A 19092-nucleotide genomic window follows, 5' to 3' on the forward strand; every position below is an offset into this window, starting at 1 on the left:
GTCCTTTAGATGAAGTCTGAAATTGTCTTGATAGACTCAAAACAGTCTGAAGTCAGAACAACTTTCCTGAACCCTAGGGAGAGACTCGGGTCAAGTCACCCCTTCAGAAAGGGGTTTGTTTTCAGATAACCAGCAGAATTTCCAAACAAAATAGGGAGAAACACTTCTTTTTAGCTTGCTGTCCCTTTTAAAGATTAAAACTCAAAACTGCAGCCAAATAGAAAGAAAACCTTAAACTCTCTAGGAAGGAAAAAAATCTATATTTTACTCTTAACAATGCACAGCCAAAAAACTAATCTCAGAGTAAATAAAAAAACCCTTATTTAAGCCACTTTAAGGAGCAATAAATCTGGTAGACAGTTCGGCAGCAACGAGAAACACTGAATCTATGAGGTCTCCAGAGATCAGGATTTAAAAAAAACTTTCTTAAAGGTACACTAATGTCATACTTGCTGAGTATCCAACTCTCTCAATTTACACCTATTCAAGTAATGATCTGACTTCCTATTATTGCTACCAAAGTGGATTTATCTACATGAAACAGCATCTGCCATGCAGATGCCCACACTCAGCTAGTCCAAGTCACGCTGAAGCATCTCTGCATCCTCCTCACAGCTCACCCTCTCACCCAACTCTATAACATCTGAAAATTGAAGGTAAAATGTTTCATTCCTATTTCAAAATCATTAATATATAATTGGGGTCCTAATACAGATCTCTGTGGTACCCCACTAGTTATTACCTGCTCGTCAGAAAAAGACTTATCACATCTCACCTCCTATTCAGCAACAGACATGCCAGGCATCCTTGCTAACTGATTTGCCACGCAGCCTCTCCCATCTGTCTCTTTGAAGGGCAATCTGCTTTGAAGGGCAATCTGCCTGTCTATACATAGACAGGCAGAGAAATGCCCAAACTGAAAATCCTCTCGCCATTTGAGGACAGAGCCCTTGCCAGGGAGGAAGTGGACCACTCCTACAGTGTGGGCAACGTTGGTACAAGAGAAAACGATGAGGACCCACAACACAATCATCCATCTGGAGAGTTTCTTCTCTCTTCTCCTTATGCCCCTGACATGCACTGTTGCCATCTCCCTTCCATTCAGTGAAATCAGTGGAGCAGTTTTGAAGACAGGCCAGGAGAGCAACACTGACAAATTCTCAGACGTTCCCACTGAGGAGGCATCATAGCCATCACCCGGACCCTTCACCCAATCCAGCACAGAGACTCGCATCTTGGTGAGCATTAGTAGTAGACAGGCTTCTGGTTTGCCAACTGGTCAGCACTTCACTTCTAATGATTCCCAGCAGGCACAGGCAGTTATGTCCCACTTGGAGCCGTCACTTGGAGTTCCCCGATACTACAGGACTCTGTTGAGCCCCAGTCAACATGCCTCTGGACTCAGTTGCCCCTTAGTTGCTGGAATTCCAAATGCAGAGTCAGGAATATCAGGAAGAGATTTCAATATCCCTCCTCACATTGCAAGAGCAATTGGAGGAATCCCATGGCCTTCTGTCCAAGGAGCCAGCATTCTGAGGCAATTAGGCCAACAGTGTGAGAATGGCTTCCACAATGGAGACCTTGGGGCAGGACAATCACTCCATGGTAGTGATGTCTACTCCATGGTTCAGACGATGAACTCCACAGTTCAGAGGTGAATTTCAGAGTTCAGGGAACCAACAGCATGACACAAGGCACTTATTGGCATCCATGAATGACAGTGCCAGAGGATGGCAATGCTTCTAGATCTCACTCCAGATGTCCCTTCATCCCATGGAGGAATCCAGGGCTGCAGAATTCCTGTAGGGAGGAGAAAGTGGTGCCAAGGCCTTTCACCTTGGAGACCCTGGGAATGCCCAGTTATCAGCATTCCCCCTTCCTGTGACCGACACAGTTCTAGCCCTGCACATCAAGCATACCTCAGGGACCTTTGCTGTTTGTAATATATATAGAAGATTTGGAGGCAAATGTAACTGATTTGATTAGTAAGTTTGCAAATGACGCAAAGGTTGGTGGATTTGCGGAAAGTGATGAGGATTGTCAGAGGTTAAAGCAGGATATAGATTGGTTGGAGACTTGGGCAGAGAGGTGGAAGATTGAATTTAATCTGGACAAATTATAAGGATAAGTAACTGGCTGTATAATAGAAGACAGAGGGTGGTGGTGGAGGGAAAATTTTCAGACTGGAGGCCAGTTACCAGCAGTGTACCACAGGGATCAGTGTTGGGTCCTCTGCTTTTTGTGATTTTTATCAATGACTTGGAAGAAGGGGCTGAAAGGTAGGTTAGTAAATTTGTTGACGACACCAAGATTGGTGGAGTAGTGGATGAGGTGGAGGGCTCTTGCAGGCTGCAAAGAGACATTGATAGGATGCAGAGCTGGGCCGAAAAGTGGCAGATGGAGTTTAACCCTGGTAAGTGTTGAGGTGATTCATTTTGGTAGGACAAACTTGAATGCAGATTACAGAGTTAAGGCAGGGTTCTACGGAATGTGAAGGAACAGGGAGATCTTGGGGTTCAAATCCACAGATCTCTGAAGGTTGCCACTCAAGTGGATAGTGTGTTAGCATTTATTAACAGGGGGTTTGAGTTTAAGAGCCAAGGGGTTAGGCTGCAACTATACAGGACCTTGGTGAGACCACATTTGGAATATTGTGTGCAGTTCTGATCACCTCACTATAAGAAGGATGTGGAAGCACTGGGGAGAGTGCAGAGAAGATTTATCAGGATGTTGCCTGGTTTGGAGGGTATATCTTATGAGAAAGGTTGAGGGAGCTGGGGTTTTTCTCTTTGGAGCGGAGGAGGATGAGAGGCGACTTAATAGAGGTTTATAAGATGATGAGAAGGATTGATAGAGTGGACATGCAGAGACTATTTCCTCTGGTGGATGTTGCTATCACTGGGGGGCATGAAGTTCATAGTGGGAGATATAAGAGGGATGTCCGAGGTGGATTCATTACTCAGGAAGTGGTTGGGGTATGGAATAGACTGCCTGCTGTGATAGTGGAGTCCGACACTTTAGGAACTTTCAAGTGGTTATTGGATAGGCACATGGAGCACTCCAGAAGTATAGGGAGGGGATAGCTTGATCTTGGGATTGGACATAGCTCGGCACAACATTGAGGGCTGAAGGGCCTGTCCTGTGCTGTAATGTTCTATGTTTCTATGTAAATGTGAGGTAATGCATGCTGGAAGATCTAATAAAGATAGGAAATATACAGCAAATGGCAGAACACTTAAGAGTATTGATAGGCGGAGGGATCTGGGTGTACAGGTACACAGGTCACTGAAAGTGGCAATGCAGGTGGAGAAGATAGTCAAGAAAGCATATGGTATGCTTGCTTTCATTGGCTGGGGCACTTGAGTTCAAAAATTGTCAAGTCATGTTGCAGCTTTATAGAACCTTTGTTTGGCCACACTTGGAATATAGTGTTCAATTCTGGTTGCCACACTACCAGAAAAATGTGGAGAGTTTGGAGAGGGTACAGAAAATATTTACCAGGATGTTGCCTGATACGGAGGGCATTAACTATGAGGAGAGGTTGGAGAAACTTGGTTTGTTCTCACTGGAACGACGGAGGTTGAGGGGCGACCTCATAGAAGTCTACAAAATTATGAGGGGAGCGGACAGATTGGAAAGTCCTTGAGGGTTACTCACATTGAGTTGATCCATGGTACAGGTTCTTTGTCTTTGGCTCAGGAGGGTGGCGGACATTGAGGTGAGGAGTGGAGAAGAAAAGGACTTTGTGGAAGAGTAGGGAGATTTTTAAACATAATTTTGGAGCAGGATGGGGTGTGCCGACTGACTCTGGGGTGCTTGAGGCAAAGGGAGATGGAAGAGAGGCCATAAGGAGCTCAAACATTTAATGGGGCTAGTAACACTGCGCCACATTCACATTGACTAAATGTTAACACATGTCCTTTGTGCCTCCTGTCTGATTTGTGGCACCTTTTTAACAGGATTTTTAAAATGGAGAAAGTGATTTTGTGAACTGTTACCATGTGAAAATGGAGTAATTAATCTTACAGGTGGGTCTGATGAGAATGGGTCTATTAGTGCGTCTCTGCCATTTCCCTTCTGAATTGATTGGATAGGCTCATTGTTCCATGCTCCTTATATACTAACTGCCACACAGTAAACACAGCAGATTTTTTAAAACTTATACTTTATTTATTAACAATCAAGAAATTGAGAATCATTCACAAAGATCCTTTCAATCTCAAATATTTGCAAATAAAGTGAACTGCATATTTTACATCAATGCCTGTTGACTGTGCTTTGGCTACCAGAAGTGTGAACTGGCAATGATTAGATTCCCAAGAAAGAGGAGCAGAAGTGTGGAGGATAAATAAAGCAGTGAGTACAGTGAGTGAGAGATCTCATCAGAGAGATATTGATAAGGTGAATCTTGGCACAGTACACTAATTCCTCACTTAATGTGATGATGTGGAAACGTTGGCGTTGGACTGGGGTGGGCACAGTAAGAAGTCTCACAACACCAGGTTAAAGTCCAACAGGTTTATTTGATAGTATGAGTTTTCACAGCATTGCTCCTTCAGGGCCACTCACCTGATGAAGGAGCAGCACTCCAAAAGCTCCTGCTACCAAATAGAGCTGTTGGACTTTAACCTGGTGTTGTGAGAATTCTCATTTAATGTGGATTTGGTAAATATTTTAATTATAAAATTGTTGATGTGATTTACCGCTCATTCTAATGTCATTTTCCAATGGGTCACAACAAACTACTTTGTGTCATGTCAATGGAGAGGTGTGTGGACGCTGTGTATAGTTGTATCACAAGACAGTATCCCCAGCATTTCATAAGAACATAAAGAACATAAGAACATAAGAAATAGGAGCATTAGTCTCACTACACCATTTCAATATTGTTTGAAGTGTGTAATCAATAAGTTTTTATTTAGTGCTTCAATCCATGAAGAAAGGAGGATGTAATAGTTGGAAATGAGAAAATGGCTGAGGTATTGAACAGTATTTTGTGCCAGTCTTCACAGTGGAAGACACAAGTAACATCCCAAACATTGATGACAGGAAGGCTATGGCAAGTGAGGACTTAGAAACTCATCATGATCATGAAAGAGGTAGTGTTGGGCAAATTAATGGGGCTAAAGGTAGACAAATCTCCTGGTCCTGATGGAATGCACTCCAGGGTACTAAAAGAGATAGTGGGAGAAATAGCAAATGCACTAGTGGTAATTTACGAAATTCGCTGGACTGTGGGGTGGTTCCCGCAGTTTGGAAAACAGCAAATGTGATGCCACTGTTTAAAAAAGGAGGTGGACAAAAGGTGGGTAACTATAGGCCGGTTAGCTTAACTTCTGTAATAGGAAAAATGCTTGAACCTATCATCAGGGAAGAAATAGCGAGACATCTGGATATAAATTGTCCCACTGGTAAGACATTGGTTCATGAAGGGAAGGTCAAGTTTGATTAATTTGGTGGAATTCTTTGAGAACATTACACTTGCAGAGGATAATGGGGAACCTGTGGATGTGATGTATCTGGATTTCCAGAAAGCATTTGACAAGGTGCCGCACCAAAGACTGGTACAAAAGATAAAGGTGCACGGTGTTACGGGTAATGTATTAGAACATAGCACATAGAACACTACAGCACAAACAGGCCCTTCGGCCCACAGGTTGCACCGATCATATCCATACCTACCAGGCCATAGAGCTATCTGTAACTCCCAATCCCATTAAATCCCATGTACTCATCTAGAAGTCTTTTAAAAGACCCCAGCGAGTTCGCCTCCACCACCACTGATGGCAGCCGATTCCACTCACTCACCACCCTCTGAGTGAAAAACTTACCCCTGACATCTCCTCTGTACCTGCTCCCCAGCACCTTAAACCTGTGTCCTCTCATAGCGACCATTTCAGCCCTGGGAAATAGCCTCCGAGAATCCACCCTATCTATTCCTCTCAACATTTTATAAACCTCTGTCAGGTCGCCTCTCAACCTTCGTCTCTCCAGGGAGAAGAGACCTAGCTCCCTCAACCTATCTTCATAAGGCATGCCTCCCAATCCACGCAACATCCTTGTAAATCTCCTCTGCACCCTCTCAATAGCTTCCACATCCTTCCTGTAGTGAGGCGACCAGAACTGCACACAGTACACCAAGTGGGGTCTGACAAGGGTCTTATAAAGTTGCAGCGTTACCTCCCGACTCCTAAACTCAATCCCTCGATTAATGAAGGCCAGTACACCATATGCCTTCTTGAGCACATCCTCCACCTGCGAGGCCGATTTAAGAGTCCTATGGACCCGGACCCCAAGATCCTTCTGCTCCTCAACACTGCTAAGACTCCTACTCTTGATATTGTATTCCTTCATCCCATTGGTCCTGCCAAAACGGACCACGACACATTTATCTGCGTTGAAGTCCATCTGCCACTTCTCCACCCAGTCTTGCATCCTATCTATGTCGTGTTGCAACTTCTGACATCCCTCCAGACTATCCAAAACACCACCAAGCTTCGTATTGTCGGCGAACTTACTAATCCATCCCTCCACTTCCTCATCCAGATCATTTATGAAAATGACAAACAGCAAGGGTCCTAGAACAGATCCCTGGGGCACTCCACTGGTGACCAACCTCCATGCAGAACAAGACTCATCCACAACCACTCTCTGCCTTCTGCAGGCAAGCCAGTTCTGGATCCACAAGGCCAAAGCCCCTTGGATCCCATGCCCTCTCACCTTCTCAAAAAGTCTTGCATGGGGGACCTTAATCAAATGCCTTGCTGAAGTCCATGTAAACAGCATCCACCACTCTTCCTTCGTCAATGTGTTCAGTCACATTTTCAAAGAACTCAACTAGGCTCGTAAGGCCCTTGACAAAGCCGTGCTGACTATTTCTGATCATACTTAGGAATTAGCATGGATAGAGGATTGGTTAACTAACAGAAAGCAAAGAATGGGAGTAAATTGGTGTTTTTCTGGTTGGCAATCAGTGAATAGTGGTGTGCCTCAGGCATCAGCGTTGGGACCGTAATTGTTTACGATTTAGATGATTTGGAGTTGGGGATCAAATGCAGTGTGTCAAAATTCGCAGATAACACTAAGATGAGTGGCAGAGTAAAGTGTGCAGATGTTGCTGAAAGTCTGCAAAGGGATATAATGAGTGGGCGAGGGTCTGGCAGATAGAGTACAATGTTGGTAAATGTGAGACCATCCATTTTGGTAGGAATAACAGCAAAATGGATTATTATTTAAATGGTAAAAAATTGCAACAAGTTGTTGTGCAGAGGGACCTGGGTGTCTTTGTGCAAGAATCACAAGGAGTTGGTTTGCAGGTGCAGCAGGTAATTAAGAAGGCATGTGGAATTTTGTCCTTCATTGGTAGAGGGATGGAGTTTAAAAACAGCGAGGTTATGTTGCAGCTGCATAAGGTGCTGGTGAGGCCACACCTGGAGTACTGTGTACAGTTTTAGTCTCCTTATTTGAGAAAGGATATATTGACATTGGAAGGGGTGTAGAGGTGATTCACTAGGTTGATCCCAGAGTTGAGACGTTGACTTATGAGAAGAGACTGAGTAAACTGGGGCTATACTCATTGGAATTTAGAAGAATGAGGGGAGATCTTACAGAAACATCTAAGATTATGAAGGGGATAGATGAGATAGAAGCAGGGAAGTTGTTTCTGCTGGCAGGTGAAACTAGAGCTAGGGGGCATGGCCTCAAAACAAGGGGTAGCAGATTTAGGATTGAGTTGAGGGGGAACTTCTTCACACAAAGAGTTGTAAATCTGTGGAATTCCCTGCCCAGTGAAGCAGTTGAGGCTACCTCATTGAATGTTTTTAAGGCAAGGATAGATAAATTTTTGAACAGTAAAGGAAGGGTTATGGTGAGCGGATGGGTAAGTGGAGCTGAGTCCATGAAAAGATCAACCATGGTCTTATCGAATGGTGGAGCAGGCTCGAGGGGCCAGATGGCCTACTCCTGTTCCTAGTTCTTATGTTCTTATGTTAAGAACACGACTGAATAATGGGGAATAAATGATGGTAATGAAGCTGAGAGAATGAGCAGTCCCAAAGTAAATACTGCAATCAATGTTGACATTAACTGCTACAGGGAGCTTTATCAACACAAAACTGGCTGATAGTTTTTGGATTTTTTTAAAGTTTGTTAATGATTCAGCCCCTTTATCGATTAGTCTCACCTAATTGCCTCACCCACATCTACAAACAAACTTCTCAACCATCACTGGTAAGTTTATATCTCTTTAGTATGTAGGAATTGATTTCATGTTAAAAGTTAGTATTGTACTATAATGTACAGTGTTTCAAGCTGCATTCTTTTCCCATTGAGAAATGTCCACAAAACCAAACTGCAGTCTGTATATTAATTCTTAAGGGAAAATCTCAATCACTTAAAAATGGTGTCACAAAACTATGCTTTATATCAAAAAATGATTTTGAATCCACGAACTGGGAATCTGAATTACTATTTTTAAAAACAGAGATGATAATGTCTGTGCTGGATTCTTAACAGAGCTATTCAATTAGCCCCACTCCTCTAACATACTGGCATTGTGTATAGAGAAACAGTTTACATTTTGAGTCCATATGACCTTCTACAGAACTGAAGAGAGAGTCAGGGGGTGGGAGGAGGGGCTTGTTTAGGTCAGTTGACTGGACAGCTGGTGTGATGCAGAATGATGCCAACAGCGTGGGTTCAATTCCCGTACTAGCTGAGGTTATCCATGAAGGTTCTCAATCTTGCCCCTCGCCTCAAGTGTGGTGATCCTCAGGTTAAATCACCACCAGTCAGCTCTCCCTCTCAAAGGAGAGAGCAGCCTATGGTCACCTAGGACTACTTATCTAGAAGAGTCATATGGACTCTGTTTCTCTATACACAGATGCTGCCAGACCTGCTGAATTTATCCAGCACTTCCTGTTTTAAAACCACTCCTCCATTCTTTTCCCATAGCTCTGCAAATACTTTCTAAGTATTCATCCTATTCCATTTTAAAAATTATCATTAAATATCTTTCCTTCCACTTTCCTTTCAGAAAGCACATTCCAAATTTTAACAATTTGTTGTGTTTTAAAAATATTGCGCCTCTCCCTCTGGTTCTTTGTCAATTATTTTCTAGCTCCCTCTGGTTACCAAAACTCTTGACAATGAAAACAGTTTCTCTCTTAGTTATCAAAATGCTTCATTATTTTGAACACCTCTTTTCAATCTCTGGATAGGAAATCAAGTCATTCCGTTCCTGCCCCTGTCCTAAGACAGATGAGCCGTCAGATATATAAACGTGAAGCAGCTGAGCAAAATCTCTGTAATAATGTAAATCAGACCATCCATCCATGGATGTGTAATAGCCAGCAAGTCATGTAATCAGGGCATCAAAACAAATATTTATTGAACTGATTTTGGCAGTTAGCTTTCTGTGTTTGACTGATCGTGTGCTGATGTGGAAATTGCAGTTGGGGCACTTACTGTGCCAAGACCTGGCTAGGCTAATCAGCAATTGTCACCTGCTATTTACTGAGATGATAAAAGGTGGAAAATTAATGAGTTTAAAAAAGCAGGAGCAGAGAATGACTGTGGCAGTATCTCGCCCACTATCAAAACCACAGCAATTCCCATTTTGTCTCTGGGCAGTTGTTTCCTGAATCTTAGTCACAGAGTGTTATAAACACACAAAACTGATGGTGCATCCAACACCATGATGGTCAACGCAATAAAACTCAAATTAATCATTATTAGTCATTTGTTTTCTTGAATTCAGTGCAAATTGGCAAACAATCAGGCCATGTGATAGGAGAATGGGAGCACTCAAATACATCTCACTCCCCAACCCCTGTCACTATCCCACCCCCCCCAAGACACTGAGCGCACTACTCTACAATATTAAAAGGCCACTTTAGATTTTTACAGGAGTGGCCTGAAGTTTACTGGGCAGTGACGTCTTCCTATAAGGCAGAAGGATCATATTATCAGTATAATTTTGCCCAGTGCCCCAGACCCCTTAATGATGTCTTCGTGAGCTTGGGCCACCTTCTCTAGTGGGTATTCTGGCCCCACCACAGGCTTCAGCCAACCCACCTCCATTCCTGCAAGGAGTGCAGCTGCTATCTCCACTCGATCCTCCTACAGCAAGCAGAAAGACTTAGGGAGTTCATGATTTGTGCACTATGACAGCATTTTGAGACATCCTGAGGTTGTTAAATGCCATATATAAATGCAGCAAAAACTTATATTTATACAGTGCCTTTAAGTAAAACATAGTAAAACATCCCAAACCACTTCACAAGATCAATTACTTAACAGGAATTTGACTGAATCACAAAAAAGACATTGGGGCAGGAAACCAAAGCATGTCAGAGTCAATGGAGTGTTTTTGAGATGTAGCCACACCTGTGATAACAATATCCAACTTTTAAACAGCATTCTAACAGTATAGTTTGTACTGAGGGAGTTGCACTGTCTCTATCTTTGCTTTGGTGTGATTAGGACTCATGCATAATCTTTTATTAAAACACATTGCCGCTTCCCTCTCCTTATCCCTTGCTGCTTCTGCATGCATCATCGGGGAAGGAACTGGGGAATGAGTTTGCAGAAGTGTTAAGCAGAAAGTTTAGGAGGAGGAGTTGCAGGAGGATTGGGAAAGTGGTCAAGCAGGAGGGTGGGGAGAATCATAAAGCCATAGAGGTTTACAGCATGGAAACAGGCCCTTCGGCCCAACTTGTCCAAGCCACCCTTTTTTTAAAACCCTGAAGCTAATCCCAATTGCCCGCATTTGGCCTCTATATCCATCTTACCCATGTAACTATCTAAATGCTTTTTAAAAGATAAAGTTGTACCCGCCTCTACTTCTACCTCTGGCAGCTTGTTCCAGACACTCACCACCCTCTGTGTGAAAAAACTGCCTCTCTGGACACTTTCGTATCTCTCCTCTCTCACCTTAAACCTAATGCCCTCTAGTTTTAGACTTTCCTATCTTTGGGAAAAGATATTGACTATCACCTTGTCCACGCCCCCCATTGTTTTATAGACCTCTATAAGGTCATCCCTCAGCCTCCTACGCTCCAGAGAAAAAAGTCCCAGTCTATTCAGTCTCACCTTATAACTCAATCCATCACGTCCTGGTAGCATCCTAGTAAATCTTTCCTGCACTCTTTCTAGTTAATATCCTTTCTATAATAGGGTGACCAGAATTGTACACAGTATTCCAAGAATGGCCTCAACAATGTCTTGTACAACTTCAACAAGGCCCCCCCCACTCCTGTATCCAATGTTCTGACCGATGAAACCAAGCATGCCAAATGCCTTCTTCACCACTCTGTCCACCTGTGACTCCACTTTCAAGGAGCTATGAACATGTACCCCTAAATCTCTTTGTTCTCTAACTCTCCCCAACGCCCTACCATTAACTGAGTAAGTCCTGCCCTGGTTCAATCTACCAAAGTGCATCACCTTGCATTTGTCTAAATTAAACTCCATCTGCCATTTGTCAGCCCACTGGCCCAATTGATGAAGATCCCGTTGCAATCAGAGATAACTTTCTTCATTGTCCACTATGTCACCAATCTTGGTGTCATCTCCAAACTTACTAACCATGCCCTCTACATTCTCATCCAAATCATTAATATAAATGACAAATAACAATGGGCCTAGCACTGATCCCTGAGGCACACCGCTGGTCACAGGCCTCCAGTTTGAAGAACAACTCTCTACAACTACCCTCTTGCTTTTGTCAAGAAGCCAATTTTGTATCCATTTCGATACCTCACCCTGGATTCCAAGAGATTTAACTTTATGCAACAACCTACCATGTGGTACCTTGTCAAGGGCCGTGCTGAAGTCCATGTAGACAACATCAACTGCACTGCCCTCATCTACCTTCCTGGTTACCCCTTCAAAAAACTCAATTAAATTTGTGAGAAATGATTTTCCACTCACAAAGCCATGCTGACTGTCCCTAATCAGTCCTTGTATCTCTAAATGCCTGCAGATCCTGTCTCTCACCACCCTCTTACCTCGTGTGGGGAGAAGGTGGGGGGAGGCGATGAACTGGAGGATGGGGAGAAGGGTGCGCATAAGGATTGAGAGATGGGGTGAGCAGGAGGATTGGGAAAAGGTAGTGTCAATCAAGCAGGCTGCTTTGTCCTGGATGGTGTCAAGCTTCTTGCATGTTTTGGAGCTGCACCCATCTAGGCAAGCAGGGAATATTCCATCACACTCCTGACTTGTGCCTTGTAAATGGTGGACAGGCTTTGAGGAGTCAGGAGGTGAGTTACTAGCCATAATATTCCTAACCTCTGACCTGCTCTGGTAGCCACTGGAGTTATGTGGCGAGTCCAGTTTCTGGTCAATGGTAACCCCAAGGACATTGACGGTGGGGGATTCAGTGATGGTAACAGCATTGAATGTCGAAGAGTGGTGATTAGAGTGTCTCTTATTGGTGATGGTCATTGCCTGGCATTTGTGTAGCGTGAATGTTCCTTGCCACTTGTCAGCCCAAGCCTGGATACTGTCCAGATCTTGTTGCATTCACTACATTCTTGTTGCAAATCCTTTCTGCTGTTCGAACGAAGGTGCAAACTGTTTATTTAACACTGCATCAAACACAATGCAGAGAGAAATGAGGTACAAGTGCATTCTGAGTCTACGCAGCTACTCTAACCTTTGATCCTTAAAGCAAGTATTTGAAACATGCTCCATTTACCTTAGTTGCAGTGCTCAATGCAACACCAATGATGCTAGACTCCTTTGCCATGGTATCCCTAGGATTTATCTCAATTGAACCTCTGCAACCCACAATCTGTAGAACAAAAGCAGTTCCAATAGCAGTGTCAATCATACATTGTAACTGTAATAAAAATACAAAGTGCTGGAAATATTCAGCAGGTCTAAACAAGAGTCACCGTTTTGAGTCCAAAATTATTCTTCTTTGCAAGACCCTTCTTTGGTAGAAAAAAGCAGAAAGATACAGATTTTCTTAAATGGTGAGAGGTTGGGAAGTGTTGAAGACCAAAAGGACCTGGGTGTTCTTGTTCGTGACTCATTAAAAGCTAGTATGCAGGTGCAGCAAGCAATTAGGAATGCAAATGGCATTTTAGCCTTCTTCACAAGGGGATTTGAGTACAGGAGTAAAGATACTTTGCTGCAGTTGTTTAAACCTCAACTGGAACATTGTGTACAGTTTTGCTCTCCTTATGTAAGGAAGGATGTACTTGCCACTGAGGGAGTGCAACAGAGGCTCACCAGATTAATATCCCTGGAATAGCATGATTGTCTTATGACGAGAGATTGAGTAAACTGGGCCTGTGTTCTCATGGGTTTTGAAGAATGAGAGGTGATCTCATTGAAACTTACAAAAAGGGCGTGACAGGAAAGATTGGATGGATGGTGAGTCTAGAACCAAGGGGCATAGTTTCAGAATAAGGGACAGCCATTTGGGACTGGGATATGGAGGAATTCCTTCATTCATGGGCGGTGAGCCTTTGGAGTTGTCTACTGCGAGGGTTGTGGAAGCTCAGTCATTGAGCATGTTTATGACGTGAGAATAGCAGAAAAAACTGGATAAGAGATAGATGCTCAGCCACAATCTGCTTGAACGGTGAGTAAGTCAACAGGAAATATGTTCTTCTGCTGCTGTTTCCTACATCCCAAAATTAAGAGAGGTAGAAATAGGATAGGTTTTATGCTGTTGAAAAAGGAGGTGGAGGGTCAGGAGGGAAGATCAAGGAAAGGTAGAGGCTGGGGCAGATTAAATATGAAAGATATCATGGGATGAAAACAAAAACATTGGTCATGGTCTGAGTTATTCCAGGTGGAGGCAAAGTGCAAACAGGAAGGAACGGACCCAAATCTTAGCTTCCCCTCCACCCATCTCATCAAATACGACCTGCCTTCTAGGTAGGCAGCAGTGTTCCCTTCCTACATAAGAACATAAGAAATAGGAGCAGGAGTAGGCCATCTAGCCCTTCAAGCCTGCCCCGCCTGTTGGGGAACACTTCAGCAGTCACAGGCATTCAGCCTCTGATCTTTGGGTAAGCGTTCTCCAAGGTGGCCTTCACGACACACAACAACATAGAATCACTGAGCAGAATCTGATAGCCAAGTTCCGCACACATGAGGATGGCCTCAACTGGCTTCTTCAGTTCACGTCACACTATCTGTAACCCTCACAAGTTGACCGGGCTTGCAAAATCTCACTAACTGTCCTGGCTGGAGACAATACACAGCTCTCTAACTTGTGCTTGACCCTCTCTCCACTCACATTGTCAGTACCTTTAAGACTTGATTACCTGTAAAGACTTGCATTCCAGCCATTATCTTGTAAACTGAGTTTGTGTCTGTATATACCCTATTTGTGAACACAAGTCTTCACTCACCTGATGAAGGAGCAGTGCTCTGAAAGCTTGTGCTGCCAAATAAACCTGTTGGACTTTAATATGGTGTTGTGAGGCTTCTTACTGAACTTAAATGATGACAGGTGTCCAAAATCTTCAAGAGTTGGAAAATGAGAATTTTGCAGTGCCAGGGCAGCAGGGTGGGGTGGGTTGGGGTTATTTCATTCGTGGGACATGGGCATCGCTGGCTGGCCAGCATTTATTGCCCATCCCTAGATGCCCTTGAGAAGGTGGTGGTGGGCTGCCTTCTTGAAACATTGCAGTCCACATTCTATGGGTTGACCCACAATGCTGTTTGGGAAGGAATTCCAAGATTTTGATCCAATGATTGAAAAGGAACGGTGATATATTTCCAAGTCAGGGTGATGATGAGTGGTTTTGGAGGGGAACGTGTAAGTGGTAATGTTGCCATATATCTGCTGCCCTTGTCCTTGTAGATGGAAGGAGTTGTGGGTTTGGAAGGTGCTGTCTAAGGACGTTTGGTGAATTGTTGCTATGCACCTTGTAGATAGCACACACTGCTGCTACTGAGTGTTGGCGATGGAGGGATTGAATGTTTGTAGATGTGGTGCCAATCGAGCGGGCTGCTTTGTCCTGGATGGTGTCAAACTTCTCAAGTGTTGTTGGAGCTGCACCCATCCAGGCAAGTGAGGACTATTCCATTACAGGCCTGACCTCTGCCTTGCAGATGATGGACAGGCTTTGGGGAGTAAGGAGATGAGTTACGAGCTACAGTATTTCTAGTCTCTGACTTGCTCTTGTAGCCATTGTTTTATGTGGTGAGTCCAGTTGAGTTTCTGGTCAATCGTAGCCTCAAGGATGCTGAAGGTGGGGAATTCAGTGATGGTAATGCCACTGAATGTCAAAGGGCGGTGTTTAGAGTGTCTCTTATTGGTGATGTTCATTGCCTGGCATTTGTGTGGTGCAAATGTTACTTGCCAGTTGTCAGCTCAAGCCTGGATACTGCTTCAGGTCTGATAGGGATGGGTTGGCCTCTGAAGCTCCACTGGGGGATTCCTCTTATGTCTGGGGAGGACAAGGTTGCCTCACATGCAAACTTCACACACGGAATCAACCAAGGCTGGAATTGAACCCTGGTCCCTGGCATTGTGAAGCAGCAGTGCTAACCACTGTGCTACGTGCCAACCATGCAACAGCAGAAACCATGCCCCCAGATTCACTGAGTAGACAGTGCGAGAGAATCTGGAGTGATTAATCCTAATCCCCCCTCCCCCCACCTATAAGGCTCCCACTAGGGCCTGCCCTTTGGCACAGCTAATGTTGCAAGGTGCCAACAGGCAGTGCCAACCCATGCCAAGGGACGATGCTAAAATTGAATCTAGGTGATTGAAGGGTGATGTTAGGAAGTACTGACGTATATAAATCTAGAACTCACTCTCACAAAGATCTGAGAGGCTGAGTGTCAGTTGGAGCTTTAAAACTGATGAGTGTTTTTTTTTGTTAATAATGATATTCAAGATTATGGAACCAATTCGAGTAAATGGAGTTAAGATCAGCTGTGACATAATTGAATGGTAGATTATGTGAAGAAACAGGGTACATGTGGCAGCCATAAGGGGCTGAATGGGTTACTTCTGTTCACTGTTCAATAAAATGGAGATCAATTATTGGACCAATATAATCATCTTACAGCGCAATTACATTGATCAATGACCTTGTACTTACAATCACTCGTCCACCATTTGAAAGAAGTTGGAGATCATTGCTCAGATTCACATTGGACAACATTTCTATGATCACATTTACTCCTTGTCCACCTATATAATCCTTCACAGAAAAAGTGCAGGTTAAGAATTAAGTACACATAAATGATCATTTCAATCAAGATGCAGTGAACTAACCAACTAAATTAAAACATTATGTTGGCTTATATTTAGTGTGACTCTCTTTTCCCCGCTCTTACAACTGAATTGCTTCGATAAAGTACTTGGTCGACAGAGTAGAATGAAAGGTGTATTTAAATGATGAAGTCCAACAGTCACAAGAAAGAAGAATCTTGCATTTCCATAACATCTTTCACAACCTCAGAAAATCCCAAAGCACATCATAGCGGAACATAGTATTTCTGAAATATAGTCCCTGTTGTACTAAGGAAAATGTGAGACATTTCTGCACAACAAAATCTCACAATCCCACAAAAGGTAATGAACAGAAAAACTGTTTTAGTACTGTTTGCTGCAGGATAAATATTCAGTTGGAAACTGCGGTTAACTTCCCTGCTTCTCTTGGTGTCAGGGGCTCCTTTACATGTAGCTCAGGGAGCTGACAGACTTATTTAATCTGAAATACAGCACATTTGTCAGTGCAGCACTCCCTCAATACTGCACTAGAATCCCAGCCTAGATTTTGTGCTCAAGTTTCTGGAGTTGGCCTTGAACTCATGAAACATTGTGACCCAGGTTAATTATCAGCTTAATGGATTTATGGCAGCACAAATGTTTATTAAAAAAGGTAAACAAAGCAGTGAAGCAATGACTAACTGTGCATTAAAATTTTTCACTGTGGAAGTTTTTATGGTCATAGTCCATCTTTTTAGTTATTAATGATTGTTTGCATTGCACAAACATAATCCTCCCACTTTGTTGATTGGCTGTCCTGAGTTCATTGCTCTGGAGGATAGGAATTATCCAAAACAGACAGGAGAGCAAAAGGAAGTTTGAGCCCAAGCGTTAGTTAGAAAGAGGATGGAGTTTGTTCTTTGGGGAGGTATGATAGTATTGAAGAGGACATGAGGCAGAACATGGTGAAGGAAAGACAGTGACAATGTCAGCAAGCATAAGAAAATCAAGAGCAAGAATCACAGAATTTTTATAGTGCAGAAGTAGGCCCTCCAAATAAACTGTAGAACCATAGAAACATTATGATGCAGAAAGTGGTCATTTAGCCCATTGTGTCTGTGCCACTCAAGGAGAGAATAATAAACTAGCCGCTCGTTTTAATTCAATTGTCCAGTACCTGGTCCGTAGGTTTGCAGGTTACAACACTTTAGATGCAGATTCAAGTAGCTTTTAAATTAGTTGAATGTTTCAACCTCAACCATCAACTTAGGTAGTGAATTCTAGGCGCCTATCATTCTCTGGGTGAAAAAGTTTTTGATCATGTCTCATCGAATCCTTCTACCAATCACCTTAAATCTCGGCCTCTTTGTAATTGACCTCTCAGTGAGGGGAAACAAGTCTTTCCTGTTTACTCTATCTAGACCCCTCAATTTTGTACACCTCAATTAGGCAACATCTTAGTCTCCTATCAGGAAGCTTGAGGAAAATAAAGATTTAAGAATTGGATAAGATAAAGATTAAAGAAGCTTGGATAAAATAAATTTGAAGAATGGGCCTGAGGAGATGTTAGAAGCAGGCACACTGGCAACATTTACGAGTCATCTGGATAGGTACACGAATAGGGAGGGAACAGAGGGATATGGACCGAGTAAGGGCAGAAGGTTTTCTTTAGGTTTAGTTATGGCATAGGCACGGCATAGGCTTGGAGGGCCGAACAGCTTGTTCCTGTTCTCTTCATTCTTTGTTATAAGATGGCAGCTATTTGAAGGGGCTTTAATATGCTAATTAGTTAAGAACCAGAGTGAAAGATATTTACTTAAGCAAAGTGGGGAACAAAAAGTATCAAATTTTAGGCACTCAAACTGCAGAAAAGATGAATTCAAAATGGAGACATAAGTATTCAGTTCACATTTACATCCTAAAAGCCTGGCTTCCAAGATGGGTAATTTAGGAAGAAGGAGATCTAAAGTATCTGGTTAGCTGTGTTCTTTCAGCAGGACAGAAGAGGAGAGAAACAGCTGGTAAGCAGTTACTATCATAGTCACGTCCAGAGGGATGTCAGAAGTTGCAGCGAGACATAGATAGGATGAAAGACTGTGCGGAGAAGTGGCAGATGAACTTCAACCCGGATAAATGTGTAGTGGTCCATTTTGGCAGGTCCAATGGGATGAAGCAGTATAATATCAAGGGTAAGACTCTTAGCAGTGCACAGGATCAGAAGGACCTTGGGGTCCGGGTCCATAGGACTCTTAAATTGGCCTCGCAGGTGGAGGATGTGGTCAAGAAGGCATATGGTGTACTAGCCTTCATTGATCAAGGGATTCAGTTTAGGAGTCGGGAGATAATGCTGCAGCTTTATAAGACCCTAGTCAGACCCCACTTGGAATACTGTGCGCAGTTCTGGTCGCCTCATTACAAGAAAGATGTGGAAGCTATTGAAAGGGTGCAAAGGAGATTTACAAGGACGTTGCCTGGATTGGGTGGCATGCCTTACGAGGATAGGTTGAGGGAGCTAAGTCTTTTCTCCCTGGAGAGACGAATGTTGAGAGGTGACCTGATAGAGGTTTATAAGATGTAGTTGTAGTTTTTTTTTCAGGTTATAAGCGCTTACCTCCGTGAACCGGCCTCATTGTTCCTGAGGAGCAGTATCCAGAGGCAGCGATTTTTGGGGCGTGTGAAGAGGCAGCATAAAAGGTAAATTTTTCTGTTTATTTTGTTTAACTGTTTATTTCTAATTTAAGTCGCGAGTTTTTCGGCGGTTTTTTTAAATTAGTTAGAAACCGGAAGTCGTCACTAGGACGCTTACCGGAAGTTGTAGTTTTTTTTTCTTGAGCCCCTAATCCTATAAATTAGCGCAGAGAGGATACCCGATCCTCTACACTGGTAGAGAATCCCACCCTCCCACC

General features: G+C 43.3%; 1 protein-coding gene across 3 annotated transcripts in view; it reads right to left on the reverse strand.

Annotated features, from left to right (window-relative positions):
* Positions 1 to 5899: 5899 nt before the first annotated feature.
* Positions 5900 to 19092, reverse strand: part of cryz (crystallin, zeta (quinone reductase)) — a 70147-nt gene continuing 56954 nt past the window's right edge. For all 3 annotated transcript variants that reach the window (XM_080195077.1, XM_080195076.1, XM_080195078.1), the window contains exons 7-9: positions 16074 to 16175; positions 12698 to 12793; positions 5900 to 10119 (exon numbers count right to left, since the gene is read on the reverse strand). In XM_080195077.1, the coding sequence (XP_080051203.1) occupies positions 9958 to 10119; positions 12698 to 12793; positions 16074 to 16175 (360 nt within the window). In that variant the 3' untranslated portion in view covers positions 5900 to 9957. The remainder of the gene's footprint in view (positions 10120 to 12697; positions 12794 to 16073; positions 16176 to 19092) is intronic.

The sequence above is a fragment of the Carcharhinus amblyrhynchos genome, chromosome 9 (assembly GCF_965287045.1).
Source record: "Carcharhinus amblyrhynchos chromosome 9, sCarAmb.v2.hapA, whole genome shotgun sequence".
NCBI classification, from domain to species: domain Eukaryota; kingdom Metazoa; phylum Chordata; class Chondrichthyes; order Carcharhiniformes; family Carcharhinidae; genus Carcharhinus; species Carcharhinus amblyrhynchos.